The sequence below is a fragment of the Sturnira hondurensis genome, unplaced genomic scaffold, assembly GCF_014824575.4.
Source record: "Sturnira hondurensis isolate 20B ecotype Veracruz unplaced genomic scaffold, ASM1482457v3 Scaffold0008782, whole genome shotgun sequence".
NCBI lineage: Eukaryota > Metazoa > Chordata > Mammalia > Chiroptera > Phyllostomidae > Sturnira > Sturnira hondurensis.
In genome coordinates this window covers 6,429,767-6,445,999 of record NW_028081413.1, presented here as the reverse complement: position 1 = coordinate 6,445,999, position 16,233 = coordinate 6,429,767, and the positions used below count along the sequence as shown (strand labels likewise).

General features: G+C 45.8%; 1 protein-coding gene across 3 annotated transcripts in view; it reads right to left on the bottom strand.

The window, feature by feature from the left end:
* Nucleotides 1-2,878: 2,878 nt before the first annotated feature.
* The window catches only part of SCG5 (secretogranin V), a 56,242-nt gene continuing 42,887 nt past the window's right edge, over nt 2,879-16,233 (bottom strand). For all 3 annotated transcript variants that reach the window (XM_037056134.1, XM_037056137.1, XM_037056135.1), the window contains exons 4-6: nt 14,319-14,431; nt 7,437-7,490; nt 2,879-3,453 (exon numbers count right to left, since the gene is read on the bottom strand). In XM_037056134.1, the coding sequence (XP_036912029.1) occupies nt 3,358-3,453; nt 7,437-7,490; nt 14,319-14,431 (263 nt within the window). In that variant the 3' untranslated portion in view covers nt 2,879-3,357. The remainder of the gene's footprint in view (nt 3,454-7,436; nt 7,491-14,318; nt 14,432-16,233) is intronic.

The following is a 16,233-nucleotide window of genomic DNA, read 5'->3' as shown; positions in this document are numbered from 1 at the left end:
CATTTGTCTCCCCACCTGGCTTGGTCCTGACTCACGCAGTGTTTCTGAGTGAATCACAGAAACTTAGACAGGATCTCAGCTCTCCCACCTGTGGGTGCATGAGTGTCCTCTGCAGAGACTGAACTGGGTGTCCAGTGAAAAGGCTACTTCAAATGCCATTTTCTTCTGTGTGTAGGGGTAAGTGGGGAGGCCATTGGGCACAGAGACCAAAAGTGAGTACCATTCCTGGGAGAAGAGCCGCTGGTTCTTCTCCGTGATCAGTCTACTATGGAAAGGCTCCAGTCAGACCCTGGGTCTACCTAGAGCTGGTCTGTTGCTGAGTGGTCGTTGGAGAGAGGGTGAGGGAGAGGGAAGGAGGCACATCTTGGAGCCGCTCCACATGGTCCCGCAGCAGCCTTTAGCTCCTTAGCCCAATTCTGGAGCCTTTAGCTCCTTAGCCCAATTCTGGAGCACATGTCAGCTGTCCTGGCGCCTGAGCCTGGCGCCTTACTAGATAAGCGTGTGGGCTCTAGGCAAGACAAAGCTTCACTAAGGAGACTGTGTGGTAGCCAGAAATGCCCATGCCTCAGAGATCCCAGCCCACCCCCACTTCAGACTGATGAAGTCCCGTTTGGAAGGGTCCTAAGTAAGGGGATTCCAGACCACCTGCCAGGTGTGTGCTTGAATGACAATGGAAGACACAGAAGTTTATGGAGTGTTCATGTTGACTGGGCCACGGCGAGGAACCCCGGGACCCACCAAGGAGCTCCTCACAGTTCGATGCCCTGATGGGGTCTTCCCTGCTTAAATAGATGTTCACTGACTCCCAGCACTGTTGCTAGAAAAGGACTCCAGATGAGGTACAGCTGAGCAGGACGCAGTCTCTAGGCGTCAGAGAAAGGGCAGTATCTATTTCGTTTTGTTTTGCTTTAACTTTGCACTCATGAGAAAACTAGAGTCTGGAGATGGGGGCCTTCACAGATGCAGAATTAACCAGGTTCTGAACCAGAGCTGCTACCCCATCCTGCCCAATCCGACCCCACTCACGTCTCAGGCCTCCATCATCTTTAGTTCCCATTCCATTTGGCTCCACAGTGCCACCTCAGACATGTGGATGTGGGCTCACCTGAGCCTTCGTGTGCCTGTGCTAAGGCAGTGACACCTTAATAGTCACCCTGTGATTCTGCGGCAGATACAGAGAATTTCAAACAGAAGGAATTTAATATAAAAAGTTGGTACCACATGTGATGGAAGAGCCAGGCGGCTACAGGGGTTAGTTAGCGACATAACCCAGAGATTAACAGTAGGGCAGAAGCCATGGCTTCCAGAGGCTGCAGGGACCAGGGGAGGAGCCAGTCTCACCTGACCAAGACTGGAGCCTCAGAGATGTAGCTATTGGGAGAGGCAGCAAATTACCTTGCTTTCTCCCAACCTTTCACCTTCTCCTCTGCCCTCAGTGACCTCATGTTAAATCTGGCCAGAGAGCTGACAGGGGAGCCTGTGAAAACCAACCTGCCATTCAGAGAACAACGGGGGGGGGGGGGGGACACGAACGTGTCTGCAGGTGAAGAGGACAAACACAGGCATGGTGACCCCACCTCCTCCTACTTCCCCTCCACTTCCTTACTCATGATCTCAAAACGTCCTTCTTAAGCCGTTTTCCTTCCTCTGTCTAATCTTAGAGAAAGACGTGTCTGGTTTCCCTAGGACTAGCATTGGTATGAAATGTAACTGAAATGCCTACAAAGCCCAGAATGCCTAGGGCAGACCCTCCCAGCTCCTGAAAGCATGCTATGTGAGGTGGAGACACTGCTTAGAGAAGCCGTCTTGGAAAAATGCCTCCTGCTGTGAAAAAGGTGCCAATACCTTTCTTGATTTTTATAAGCCATAATAACAAACTCATATGTTAACTATATACGGTCAAGCTATTTCTACTGAACAAGCTACTGGCATAAATGTGCACTTATTAAAATTCAAACCAAGAATGATGTTTCTCCCTGAGGGCTTCCTCACTGCTGTCTCCCTTTTATAGACGAGGAAATCGAGGCCAATTATATCAAAGCCTGAAATTGTTGTCTGCTTTGGAGTGAGGAGTTATAAAGGGCACAGAACGAACCTCAACAGTGAACTGATTCCTGCCAGCCTTCCACTGGGCTGCTTTTCTGATGTGGGAGGACTCGGCTGGAAGACAGTTGCACACCTCTTCAGAAACAGGCAGGGCAGTGCTCTGGCACCAGCCATTCTGAACTTGAAAAGCAGAGTGGAGCCCTGGCCAGGTAGATCAGTCAGTTGGAGCATCGTCCCGATAGGCCAGGGTGGTGGGTTTTATTGATCCCCAGTCAGGGCACATACAAGACTCAACCAGTGAATGCATAAATAAGCGGGAAAACAAATCAGTGTTTCTCTCTCTCTCTGTCTTAAAAAATCAATAAATGTAAAAAAATGTTTTTAAAAAGAAGAAGGTAGCCAACTGACCTACTTGGAGCTCACAGAGAGGATGGGATCAGGGGAGGGAGTTGGGGGGGTTGGAAATGCAGACAACTGTAATTGAACAACAATAAAATAATATATAAAAAAGAAACTGAGATTACATGATCTGAGGCCTGAGGACCTCACAGATGTCAGATCGGCTCCCAGCCCTGCGCCTGGCACACAACAAACACCACTATGTACTCAACAAGTAAAATAACTCCAAGTCAGAAAACCTTAGTCACTAGTAGTAAGAGAGCTTCTGTCGAAGCTATCAGAGTCTCAGTCCCACCACCTGTAAAATGGGGACAATTATCCAGTCCCGTTTACTTCACAGTATTGCTGTTAAGATCAGATAAGCTCGTATGTGTGAGTTGTTTTATTCAGCAAAGACATTGTTTTAGAATGCTCTGAATATTTAAAAAAACTTCCAATGCTTGCACACACATTTATTAAGATGCAGCCAAGTGAAATGTGCCAACTCCTCCCCTCGAGGACAGGCCTCTTCATTGGTGTGTCACAACCCCCGAGGGCTCGGTGAGCAACATCATCAAAAATAAATGCCACTTTTTTGCAGATGTGGCCCAAACAATGCAGCCCAAAGCTTCATTCCAAACTGCAAGAAATCTGAGGACAGTTCATTCACAATCTTGCTTTTCACTGTTACTGATACACATGCTTTAATTTTAATGCTCATTTCAGGTCCTCGTGTTAAAAAAAAAAGCTTCTATTCTAATTTAGCAGAAAGCGGAGTTATCAGCCTGAAGGACAATGCACACAGTACAGCTGCTCTCATCCACACTCATCTAAATTAGAAACACATTGCCATTCAGGGGGCGCTCATAGCACATGCACAGAAGCGATGCCGTGGACAAACGGCCGTGTGGGTGTCCACCCAAAGTCTTCACTTTACTCTGGGTCCTTATCCTCTTCTGAAAAATGGGGCACCGACTTCTTGGCGACAACGTTGTCCAACCTCTGTCCTTGCAGATATGGGTTGACACTCTGAAACAATATACATGGTTTGGTGTTACACCTGAACGTCAGGGACAGACATCTCACAAAACAGGTGAGCGAGAACCATTTCTGGCCCACTGAGTTGACTAGAAGGTAACCATGGTAACTACCACCCAGCAAACGGCTACTTCAGTGAACTACACAACCCCTCAGTGGGAGGAGAAATGCCGTCTGACAATGTATCTAACTGTGTCCTTCGCACAGCTGTAAAGTTCTTATTGGGCTCAGTATCCCCCCTCCTTTTTCTGGCACAGAGATTTGGAATGAACCAGCTAATACACTCTCACTATTAACTAAATACACGAGCCCCATATGAAAGAGAATTATTCTATGACCTTATTTAGGTGGGAGAGAGAATCTGAAATGCATTAGATTATTTTACAAGAAGAAGTTTCTAAAGATGACAGAGCAGGCCAAGTTAAAATTCGTATTTGCAGGCTGGCCACAGATCATTCTATTATGCTGATTCTTCCCGCCAGCATTTTCCTACACGAGGATTCCTCCGGGGCCCCAGCAGCCATTTCCACCTTCCCTCGGACAAACTGAAAAGCTGAAGGAACAGGAGGAGGTTCTGCGGAAGGCTCCACCAGGTTTGACTCAAGATCCCTCAGTCTGAAATCTCTTTTATCTGTTGGTATTCTGAATGAGTCAAGGTTTTTCCATTCCTTTTCTAACACATACCTATTCTTTGAGGTTTAAGTTTGAACGAGTCACTGCCTTAAGCAAGCAGAAAAAAATGTAAAGTTGTGAAATATTAGTTTATTGAAGTCACCTTCCAATAACTGAACAAAAGTATAAGAGAAAAGCTAGAGCTGCAACTGGCCGGCAATCCTGTTGGACAGGAAGTCCCTGGGAATGAATGGATGCAATTCACAGGTGGGTCTCTCTTCCCCCTGGGTCACGGTCTGCCGTGACTCTTTTGAAGGGTGCGTAGACATTCTCCGAAGAGAAACAATGGAACCGTTGTTTAGTGTTTGTAAATGTCTTTCCACATTTCGATGGGTAGTGAATCATGCAAGTCCCAACTCACCCTGCAAAAATGCATCACGAACTAGCTAAGAATTACAAAATATACAATGTCCTCATAGATCTGAAAAATGACATGTCACAAAAGACAGTACTTTGCTGGGAAGGCATGTTTAAAATATTTTAAATAACTCACATAGCCCTGGCTGGTGTAGCTCAGTGGGTTGAGTGTGGACTGTGAACCAAAGGGTCGCTGGTTTGATTCCCAGTCAGGGCACATGCCTGGGTTATGGGCCAGGTTCCCAGTAGGGGACACATGAGAGGCAACCACACACTGATGTTTCTCTCCCTCCCTTCCCTTCTCTCTAGAAATAAATAAATAAAATCTTTTTTAAAACATTTAAAAAATTCACATACTTTCCATCCTAGGAAAATCACCAACTAGATTGGCCTACCCTAGGGAACTATATTGGAATCTTTGGGTAAGTGGAGTAAGTGTGAACTGAACAAGTATATTAAATATCATAAATATTTTGAGTGAATTCTAGTAATAATATTTATTCTGAGCATTCTAATACACTTAAAAAGGATATTAGATGTTTGTAATGATCAACAAATAAGCTCTTTAAATAAGATCAACAGCAGATCTCGAATATTAACAATATACATCTTAAGAATTAAAAAGTCTGCAAAGTCATTTACAGGTGAACTAACCTTTTACTCATGAAGCACAGAGGAATTCAGTTGAAACTAAACAAGTAGAGAAAGTTAGACACAACCACCAGGGGCTTCCTTGCGACTCTGGGGAGAATCCTCTTGGATTCTTTTATAGGAGACGGACCTTCTACCCAGACCCAGAACATGACCAAGACTGGAGGGATGGACATGAGTGAGGAAGTAAAAGGAGCAATCAGTTGGTGACTGTTTTTTGATGAGTGTTTAACTATTAATATTGAATCCTAACTTAAGAATAATAATGAGGAGGAGGACACTTGGTTTTCAGTACCCTCTGAAGAACTTCAGGCGCGTACACATGCATCTTCTCCTCTGGGTGAGAGACTGGCCAGGCCACCAAGTGAAAGTTATTCCCATTTCACAGCTGGAAAAACCACTGGGATCGAATCCCTACTTTCCATGCCTTCTGGAAACCCACAGCAAATGCTGAGCTTCACTGGAGAAAGCCTTACTTAACTCCAAAAGGAAGCCCATTATTTACACTGATTCATGCACTTGAGGTGGTAAAATGTTCCGTCAAGAATGGGAACACCATCCACAGCCCGATACCTGGGGAGGCAAGTTCCGTTTCCCCAGCAGCCCCGGGAGGCCCACAGTTTATGGCATGAATACATGTCTTTGCAGATGCCTGAGAATAGAAAGAACTTGATACTTGTCGGTCAAAGCGACCCTTATTTTCACAAATTCTAAGCCTCTCCTTTGAGGAGGAAGTTTAGACCAAAGTAAAACCTTTATAACATGTGTCCTAGCCAGAATTCTGATTTTCTGATCTCATCACTGAACCAAAATCACAACCCACAGTCACTACTTCAGTCAGGGCAAGAGGGGATGGTGAATCAGGAAGCAGGGACAATTAAAGCTTCAGGCTAAGTTAGTTACTCATTGTGGGCCCATTATCAGTCTTATTTGGAAATGTCCTTGCTGGGCCATGGAGAGATATTCAAGCCATTTCACTGGTAAATTATGTGTATTCTGAGCTCTTAGAATAGAATTTCTTGATGTTCTCTCAAGACCACACAATACCCTTCGGATGCTTCCTGCCAGCATCTGCCACTGGAAACTGTAATCACCCAAGAAGAACCCCTAACAACCCTGGTGAGTCTCCCAAGAAGGTCTGTTTCCAGACACCAGAACTGTGTCTCGCAGAGAGAACAGGCCATGGCATTTCTGCATTCTTGTCAGGCAGCTTAGGGACTTTGGGACTCTGCTGCAGGGGCCTGAGATTTAGTGCCAAGTCCAAAAACGCCACACCTCCTAAAGGGCCCTCTGACCGGACTCAGCCAAACTCTCAGCCTGGCCACCAGGACCACTGTCCAGAGTCCCAACTTTTGCCAGGATCCTGGCACTTGCTATTCTAAATAATGAGTCAGTGGTCTTAGGTATACGGTTAGCTTTGTGTATTTTCACAAAAACGGTTACTTTCTGGCCATACTTTGCTATGCAATAGCAGGCTTTTAACTTTTTCTCCCACTTGACCAGAAGAAACTGATGGCAGGTGGCAGACCTCTTCTGAGTAGGAAGGCGCCAGAGGATCAACAGAGTGGACAGTGATCACTGACCGAGTCCAGATGCCATCAAATGCATGAGAAACCCAAGGCAAATTCGACTAGCAGCTTTGCATGAGGCAATACCGTAGTGGCTAAATGTGATGCACCCAGGCTGAAGTCCCACCCTGGGCAGCCCTGGGATGGTTAGTTAATTGAGTGGTCAGCAAACCAATATAACAAAAATCTAGCCAATTTTTACATCAATTGGGTCAGCCCCCCCCCAAAAAAAAACCAATCTATGTTGGAAGAATGAGGTTTGTTCACCTCCTCTTTCGTCCCCACATGCCTCCAGAATATGGCCTGGAGCACCACTTCCTTGTTCCTCTCTTGCGCATTTATGTAATTGATGCAGACAGGTGAGCAGCTTCCCCAGTGACCTGCAGACTCTCCGAGGGAAGACACACCTCACGGACTCCCTGCATTTCCCACACCCACACAGAGATGCAATACACGTGTCCTGTGTGTGCAATGCAGGTGACCGAATCACCACAAAGCTTGGAGTGGCAGTAAGGGTCAGGTGTGGAAGCTAGAGAAGGCCATCTCAGAAAGCCAGGGCAGGCTCTCTAGGCATGGCCCTGTCGCCTGGGACCACTGCTCGGCCCTCCCAGGACTGCTCGTGAAAGGAGGCTGCTGCGTTCCAACAACGGAAGGTAATGACTTGTCCACTGCCCCACCCAGGAAGCTCTGGGTGTCCCCCAAACAGCCCAGCCAGCTGTGCGTTACCCTCCGCTTCCGCCTCTGTCCTCCCTTCATCTTCTCGTAGAGGAGTTTCTTGTTCTACAGTGGGGAGAAAAGAAAACAAATGCAGAAATATGGATCAAATTTGGTGAAAGTCTATTTTAAAAACAACCCTTGGTGTGTCCCCTGGATATTTGCATACACATATTTTGGAAACAAAACTAGATGAAAGGAATGCCGTGTCAGAAAAACAGACCACAAGGGAGAAGCCGGTGGTTGTGCAGCTCTGAATAAAGTCCTCTGCGATGCCCCGAGGCCTGTCAGTGTCACAGACAATCACATAAACAGGGAACCATGACATTCTGAAACCCAAGAGGCATTGGAAACACATCTCCTCCCTTTGAATAGCCGCCGTTTAAAACAAACAATTTTATCTCACTTTACTTTCGTGTCTCACTCCCTTGTTATGAGCTGTACACACAAACTGTTCTCTAGAGTAGTGTCTGACTCTGAATAACAATCTTCTAGGTAAATAAATGAAACGCTCTGACTTTTGCAGCCTTTCCTCCCGTGGCTGAAGTCAGTGTACCCAGTCAAGACAATCGGAAAACCATTTGGTCCATAACATTTTTAATAGACTGAACCTTTAAAAAATTGCCCAAAAAAAGCCTTTTGGCAGAAAGAAAGTTATGTTGGGGGAAGAAAACGGGATCTGTTACCACAGTTTGTATAAGTGTTTCCACATATTGCTGTATTTCAAACACGTAGGGGACTTAAATGAGCTCTGGAATATCAGACACATGCTCAGCAGATTTCCCTCCTGTTGGGGTTGCAAAAGACAGACACGTAACCTGGAGGCACAAGGAGAGAAGAGGAACTGGGGGGTCATCCTGGTGTTGTTCTTTTTTAATTTGAATTTTAATGAGAAGGGAAATAATGTATAAAAAAGGTGATGCATCTTACTCCAAATAAAATATCCTGACATTAATTTTTTTTTTTAAAAAAGGAGACGACAGAGTTTTGGTAAGAAACCAGTCTGTGCAGCACTTGTATCCTCTCAACTGTCTGGGTAGAAGGAATTTTTATGGTAGATTTGGAAATGAAAATGACAAATGCCAAGAATGAGCTTCGTCATATCCGTGTTCATCAGACTCCACCTCACCCGCAATTTACAGTGCGCATCTCTTGCCCAACCTCAACTATGCAGGGAGCCAGCCAGGGAGGGAAGGCGCCTCCGCTGCCCAAAGGCCCACAATGGCCACGGCCTCTTCTCACAGTCACTTGGGGAGCTGATCGATTTCACACCAGGTGACGCTTTGCCGTGTGTGACAATGTGCATGGACCTTGAGGGTATTATGCTACATGAAATAAGTCAAAGACAGACAACAGCATATGATTTCACTCATATGTGGAGTAGGAAAAACGACGGCGACAGAACAAAAAGAAACTCACAGAGGCAGACAACAGGTGGGCGGTAACCTTGGGGGAAGGGGAATGGAGGGAGGGCAAATAGGTAAAGGGGGTCAGGCGGTCGATGGTAAGGTGATGAATGGAAACTAGACTTCTAATGGTGGACACGCTATAGTTAGTTTGGTATAGTTAACATTATACCAGACTATAATGCTATACACCTGAAACTTACATAATGTTATAAACCAATGTCACCTCAATTTAAAAATATATATGTGCATATATACACATACATATGCATATATGGAGAAAAGGCGGACATGCAGATCATTTACTCGAAGAATGAGGATTTCTCAGTGAGACTCACTCTTGTCGCCTACAGTTGCCTTCCTGGAACGTAACAATTCCCGATGCACCGAGAATGTCCTGGGAGTTTGTACCAGGGCTGGGGAAGGTAGCTGGGGAAACGGGGGTGAGAACAGAAGCTTTTTCACGCTCACCTTGATGTTCAGCTGCCTGAGCAGGAGGCAGTGATCGCACAGGCACCTGAGAGCTGGCGCCATCACGTGGGACAGCCAATCCACTGCAGCAGAGCCCCACAGCGCCACCATCAGGGTAGAGGCAGCATCGTTTTAGTTACCCTCTAGAAGGTTGTGGGCCAGATTACGCCCATAAGAGCTTTCTTTGAAAAGGAAATGCAAAAGGTCTGGCAAGTCTTCCTCTCAAGGATGGTGCCTGTGTTTCCTGAAGGGCCCATCCCTGCATGAAAGTGGCTGGGGCATTGCAGTTAGGATCTACAGGCAGGGACTGGCAGGTATAGTACGGGTAAAGGAAGTCTGAGAAGAAACCAGTCCCTTCTCCTGACATCCATTCTTTGCCAATGGGGTGGGGAGGAGAGAGTGGCGAGCCTGGTTCCCATGTGAGGAGCAGGTTCGAGTTCATAAAGAGGGCTTTCCACTGTGCCATCAAGGTTTTGGACAAGTGCCCAGATGCTGGTTTTGAATTCCACTCCTAAATGGAACCAGGGGGGCTCCTTGCAGAAATATCTGCTTCCAGGGCTAGGGCAGGGAAAGCGCAAGGATGAATGAATTTGGAATATTTAATTGGGGCAGAAAGTTAGGAAGTGCTCAAGAAATGTTAAAAAGAACGAGAAGCCAGCTTGCAGAGACCACCACTGGTGAAATTTAGGACAGTTTGAACACCAAAATAAATAATAACAGGCATCACCAAATCCATACTGATATTAAATGTATCAACACAATTCTAGGTAAATACATACATGAGTAGATAAATAAGAGAGAGAGAAAGGGAGCTTTATTTATGTATTTACTACTTTATTTATTTATCTACTCTTGCGTAGCGTAAAATGCCAACCAACAAATGCACAAAAAGTAACAGAGTGAGAAAATCACCTTCGAAACTACCATAGTTATAACTGATTCTGGTGAGGATCATCAGTGGATACTAAAATTGTTAGTTAAAATTTTAATGTGAACAAAATATTTATATAGTTTCAAAGTAGCTCCCTAGAGATGAATTATTAATTTCAAAAGGAAAAAATGTTAAAATGCACCGGAGAAATCTGGCAGACACTACTTGAGCCGGGTTACCACCCAGCTGGGGACGAACTGGCATCACGTGCCCCCTGACGCAAAACACTAAGAAAAGCATCATGTAAAGGCCGGCCTAACTCCACCTGGGTCCCATGGGAAAATGAGACCAACGCCCCCTGAAGAGCACTCCACTCGTAGCCACATTGAGGTCAGGAAAGGCAAAGAGCAGCAGAGAGGGTCCTTGTCTCTCATTTCCCTCCGGCTCAGGCTGTGGCCACGACAAGCTGCTTCCGTTTGAGGAAGAGCTTCTAATTGCCGAAGCTGCTGTTGAAAAGATGTGCTAAGCACTTGCCCAGGAGAAATATTTGCTGTCCTTAAAACTCTTTCCTAAGTACGCGTGGCGATTTAACGTATGAAGGAGCGGAGTGACTGACCCTTAGAGTAGCCAGCCTGTGGTCATAGCCACTCCATGCTGTGGGTACATAACATGGTATGAAAAGCAACCAGTCCTAGGTAGGACTTGGTGGGATGTCTGTACAGGACACTATCTGAGTGATGAGCCATGGACAAAGTAAGGGATTGATCCAGTTTTCCAAGAACTCCTGGAGTCAGTTTAGTTCCAATCCCAGCTCTGACAATCATCAGCTCTGTGGTATTGCACAGCCTACTCAAACTCCCTAAGCCTGTATTTTCTCATCTGTAAAATGAGAGTAATGGGGATGGGCAGATTGAATGAGATACTTCATGTAAAGTATTTAACATAGTGTCTGGCACATAGTATGTGCTCAATAAATATTACTATCTATTAGTGTATTACAAACGACATTTACTATTCATCTTTGTATTCTAATCACCTAACACAGGCCTGGAGGGCATATGATGTGTATTTCATAAATGTGTCTAGATGTATTAACAAAGATAAAAACATAGGAAACAAGACACTGATGTTCATATGGGAATCACTGCTAAAAACTAAGCTCAGCTCCAGGGAAACATTATCAGTAAATAAGGCATCAGGGTCTTGTATGCAGTTTCATGTGAAAAATAATTATTTTGTTAACTCAAAGGGTGGTTGAGCTTAAGACGAGCTTGAGGCCCTCACTCTCTATATACACTGAGGAAGCTTGTGGACCCCAGCTTAGAAATAAAGGCATACTCAATTCCCACGTCTGAGTGAAGATCAAGCAGACCATGTTTTGCTGTTAAGGTGGTAATGAGAAAATAAATGAAAGGAACTTCTGTTTAAACAAACACATACTCATAGATGATAAAAGGTGTGGAAACACTGGTCCTTGGTCACAGATGTGTAATAGTACTTCCCTTTCATGTAGTCCTAACTTGCATGGTTGAGCTCTGATGTAGAAAAAAAGTAGGAATGACTGAGAAAACAAACTGATATTTGGAAATGGGTGCAAAGGAGGTAAAGGGTGGTGTTGGCCTCTTCCTGGAGCGCTGAGAGTGAGTGGAACCTGGTGAGAGAAATCTGTGAAGGTTTCTGAGAAGAGGCAAGGAAAGCTGGCACCGGAGGGGTTTCCCTTCCTCCCAACTCCCCAGGTGGGATCTTGCCCTCAGTCAGGCTGTCCACAGTCTTCCTCTCGCATCCTTCTGCTCATTTCCAGCCTTCCAGTTGTGCATGGTACCTTCTCACCTTCCACCTTGACACTGCCCTTTTTAGCAAGTGTGACTTGCTAAAAGGGGTCCTCATGAGTCCTCAGTCACGGATCTTCCTCCGCCTTATCTTCCCCCTGTCCTGGTAACTGCACCTGGTGCCCTTGGGATAGCCAGAACATGATGCTGAACTGTGCTAGGTGGGCTTCATTTGATTCTCGTTTAGTTTTTCTCAACCAGAAGCCTACAAGCTCTGTGAAGACCAGTTCCACGTCTTGGTGACTATTGCACATTGAGAACCTAGCACAGTGCCTGGGACAAAGCAGGCTTAACATCTTCCATTTGGTCTTTGTTGAACCTGCCCCTTGCTTCCATTCAGCAATATTTTTCTCCATCTCTTGTGGATTCTCTGTGATCCTCTGTGACTTTCTACTCTCTCCTTCCTTCTCTCAGTTCCCTTCTTTCCTTCCCACCTCCCTCTCCTCTTTTCCCCTTTCTTTTTAAGATTCCCTCAGAGGGAAAGTTCATAGCATCCACTTCATATGAACCTGACACATCTCTTCTTTCCTCTTCATCTCTATTTTTGTCACATAGCAATTCTAGTCAGTTCCCCGGCCTCCTTTGAAATGTCTAAGAGTCTCATGATGTTGGGGAGATTCACCTGAATTCACTACATTCACAGCCTTCATAGATGGAATTACTGCTTTTATTTTTTTCCTGCCTATAGTCTCTTCTGCCACCAGAATAGTCTTGATAGAAGCCTTTCATGACTCCAGTCTCCTGTTCAAGAACCTGTAGGTGTTTGCCAATTTAATTCAACATATTTAAACTCTGCTGGTAGGCTTCAACACGGCTCCCCTGTTCCAATTCTCCCTAACAGAACGGCTTATGGAAAAAATGAAAATAGAATAATGCATATTTGAGGAAGCAAAATTAATGTACAGGGTGTTGTTGCTTTGTCCATTGAAGACAGAAAGCATGTGCACGTTGAAAGTTGCATGTTGAGTCAACTCAGTGCAACGTTAAAGCAAAATGACGAAAACATAAAAATGGTCGCTAAGGAGGAGAGACAGTTCTCTCTAAAACAGTACAAAAGAAAGGGAGAGAGTTTAGTCCCTGAGACTACAGAATTCCAGGTGAAGCCTGAAGCAAATTCAGCTTCCAGTAAGGAACTGAGATGGGATGGATAGCTTTCGGAGGGCTTAGGCACTTGGGGATATCTCCTCATTCACTCGCTCCGCAGATGCATTCACATACCGGAGGTATGTGAATTAACACCCCTAGTATTGCATTCTCCACTTTTCTCACACAGCTTCGCCACTTGATTATATAGGCTCAACCACAGAAACGTAATAGGTGTCTCCCCATTCAACTGGGATCTTATTCAGCTCATTGCTCCAGCCTGTTACAACCATCTTAAATCCCAGCTCGGTCATTCAGTGCTGGCCCTTCCAACGTTGTGTCACTTTTTTGAGAGTCTGATTAGTACACATTCCATAGTTTTTTATTATAAACATTTATAAACATGTGGACATGCAGGATGCCATGTGAAGTCTCTTTTCCTGTTGAGGTGGACTCTTTATCAAGCTCCCTTTTGGGGACATTCTCTCGCTGGGGTGTATCTGTCCACTGCTCACAACAGGAGATCACGGAGGATCTCATCAAACCCTTCACAGGGGTCCAAATACTTCATGCTCACTTTACTCCCCTCACCAAACTGGCAAGTGAATGAATGACGCTGGCAAGGATTAATTTCACAAAACTTGTTTTTAGCAAGCCTGTGCCAAATGGTCATGCTTTCTCTTTCCAAGTTCTTATAAACAATTTCCTTAACTGGCAATTATAGATTCTTGCCTGATATTGACAGTATGCAATATCACAGATGCACATTTTGTAACTTTTTTTTCTTTTCCCATCACTCAGAATTACATACATCTGTTGCTAAGCTTCTGGCATTGTTTTTCCTTACTTCTGCAGCGGTCATTACCCTCCGTCTAGAGATAAAGTTTGCAAATTTTCTCAGTATCTTTTTTTTAATCCTATCTTTCCTGTAAGAAACACTGGTGAGACTTTAGGATGTCTTAAGACCCAGATGGGGACAGAGCGAGAAGCCCTTGCAGACGCTCGCCGATGAAAAAGTTCAGGCTACCGACTCATTGGACAGGCTGGTATATTGTGGCCTTCACTGTGGTTTGGACTAGTAATTACTTAAAGTCCTTCTCAACCAGAGATTTCTGGAGAAGCAGCCACTGAACAACTGCCATTGTCTCTCCCCATCCGTGTCGCTCATTTCTGTCATCAGCACCTTCGGAGCAGCAGAGCGTAATGGTCCCCTGGTAACCAAGACTGGACTCACCCACTTGCCCAAGCTTGGGTAGTCGTGCTCCGGATCATACAGGTGCTGGTGCAGCTGGAATTCTCGACTGAACTCTGCCGTGTCAGGGGTGTTTTCTAGACATCCATCATCGGCTGCAAAAGCAAAAGGTTTTTGAGAAATGGCCGAGGCATTTGTCATTATTCTAAGAGTTAATTTATTAAAAATAACTAGACACCCAAAGGTCAGATTGTGTTCACGTCAGTCACTCTAAGTCACTTTCCCTCTGGGACTGACTCATCCCAAAGGCTCACTCGTCTCCTTACCTGTGACTGAGACTGGTTGGCTGCCCACCAAACCACTTCCCCTGCCACCTCTGCACACAGCCAGGTTCCCAGCTGTGCCTTGCAATCGGACGGTGCTGTATGCCCGAGTTTGAGTCAGTGGGATGTGGGCAGAGGTGATGTATTCCCTTCCAGGTCTAGCCCATCAAAACCTCCTGGACGAGCTCTACTGCCTGTCCCACGCCCGCCACGTTGCTCTGCGTGCCTCAGGTGGCCGACCGGGACAACTTGGATGTCAAGTAGAAAGATGAAAGATTTTCGTCATCTGGGCTGCTGAACCTTCCACCCCCACCAAACCTCACCCACCTCTGGCAGGACTTCACAGGGGTAGGAACTAAACTCCGATTGTGTTAAGCCACTATAATTGTTTATCTGTTGTAACAGCCAGTATTTCCTTAGCTAATGTACTTCCATTCCACATGACTCACTCTTTTCTCTTGGCTGAGTCGTTAGCAACAGTTTCAGCTCTTGGAGAATGCACCTTATACAAGAACAAAACAGTCACTAGACAGTACTTGAGGCTGTGTGTTCCGGTGGTGACGGGGTAAACTTTTGAAGTCGGACAGACCAGAGCTCAGGGCTCCAATCCTGGCTCATAAGTGATAGGTGCATTTAGTTCCTCGGAAAAGTTAACTCCGCCTCTCTGCGTCCATGTATTCAGCTGTGAGATGGGAATAATCACACACTTGCCTTTCAGGGCTGCTGTGAGAAAGCTGATCATACACAGAGCCTCTGGCACATCTTCGCCTTGTGCTTGTTTTACTTCCCTTCTCACCACTGCTCTTTCGGTGGCAGTTAGTATGACAGCTGCTCTCGGAAACGAAGCACGTCTTCCATTCAAACCCAAGAAAGGTCACCCCTCTTCACTGATGCCGTTACCTATGCCCTATCATTACTAGACACCACGCTCTGAAAAGGAGCCATTTCTTTCTGTCTCCAGTGCACGAGAGACAGCTGTTTAAATAAGGGGACCGGGAAGGGATTGTGAATTTTGTATAGGGCTGGGGGGGGAAAGAGTCCCTTTTCACAGGGATAATGACCCACCCAAGTCAATGCTAAAAGGGGTCTAACACAATCAGTCAGGAGTCTAACCTCCTGAGACTGCTCTGAAGCCTTCCAGCACCTTCAGGCATCCAGCCTTTCAGCTCTTAGTGACAAGAAGTCAGTGTGGAAGCCATGCCTGCTGAACGAATCCCTAACATGGTGGCTCTCTGGTGGATCCTCACTTTTCACTGAACTACTTATCTAACTTCTTCATCTACAGCAATGAACCTACAGGCAAGGGAGAGCAAATCGAGAGAATTCTGGTAGTCTGCAAAAGGCAGCTTTACAACCTTTTCATGATGTGTCTCGAGTGCCTCTGAGGGCCCAGGCTGAGAGGGAAAGACAGAGCTCTGCCCTGGGAACCAAAGGATCTTGGACCCGACAACGCACCCCAGAACTCGCATCCTACCCCTGAGGACGGACTCTGAGTTCGGCTGCTTGGTCCTGGGTGAGATGATGCCAAGGAGCATGCGGCATGGGAGGGGAGGCCAGGTTTTATTCTTGGATTTCTCACCTGTGTGGTGATTCCCATTGAGACGTATCTGCAGCTATTTCTTAGAAACAATGAC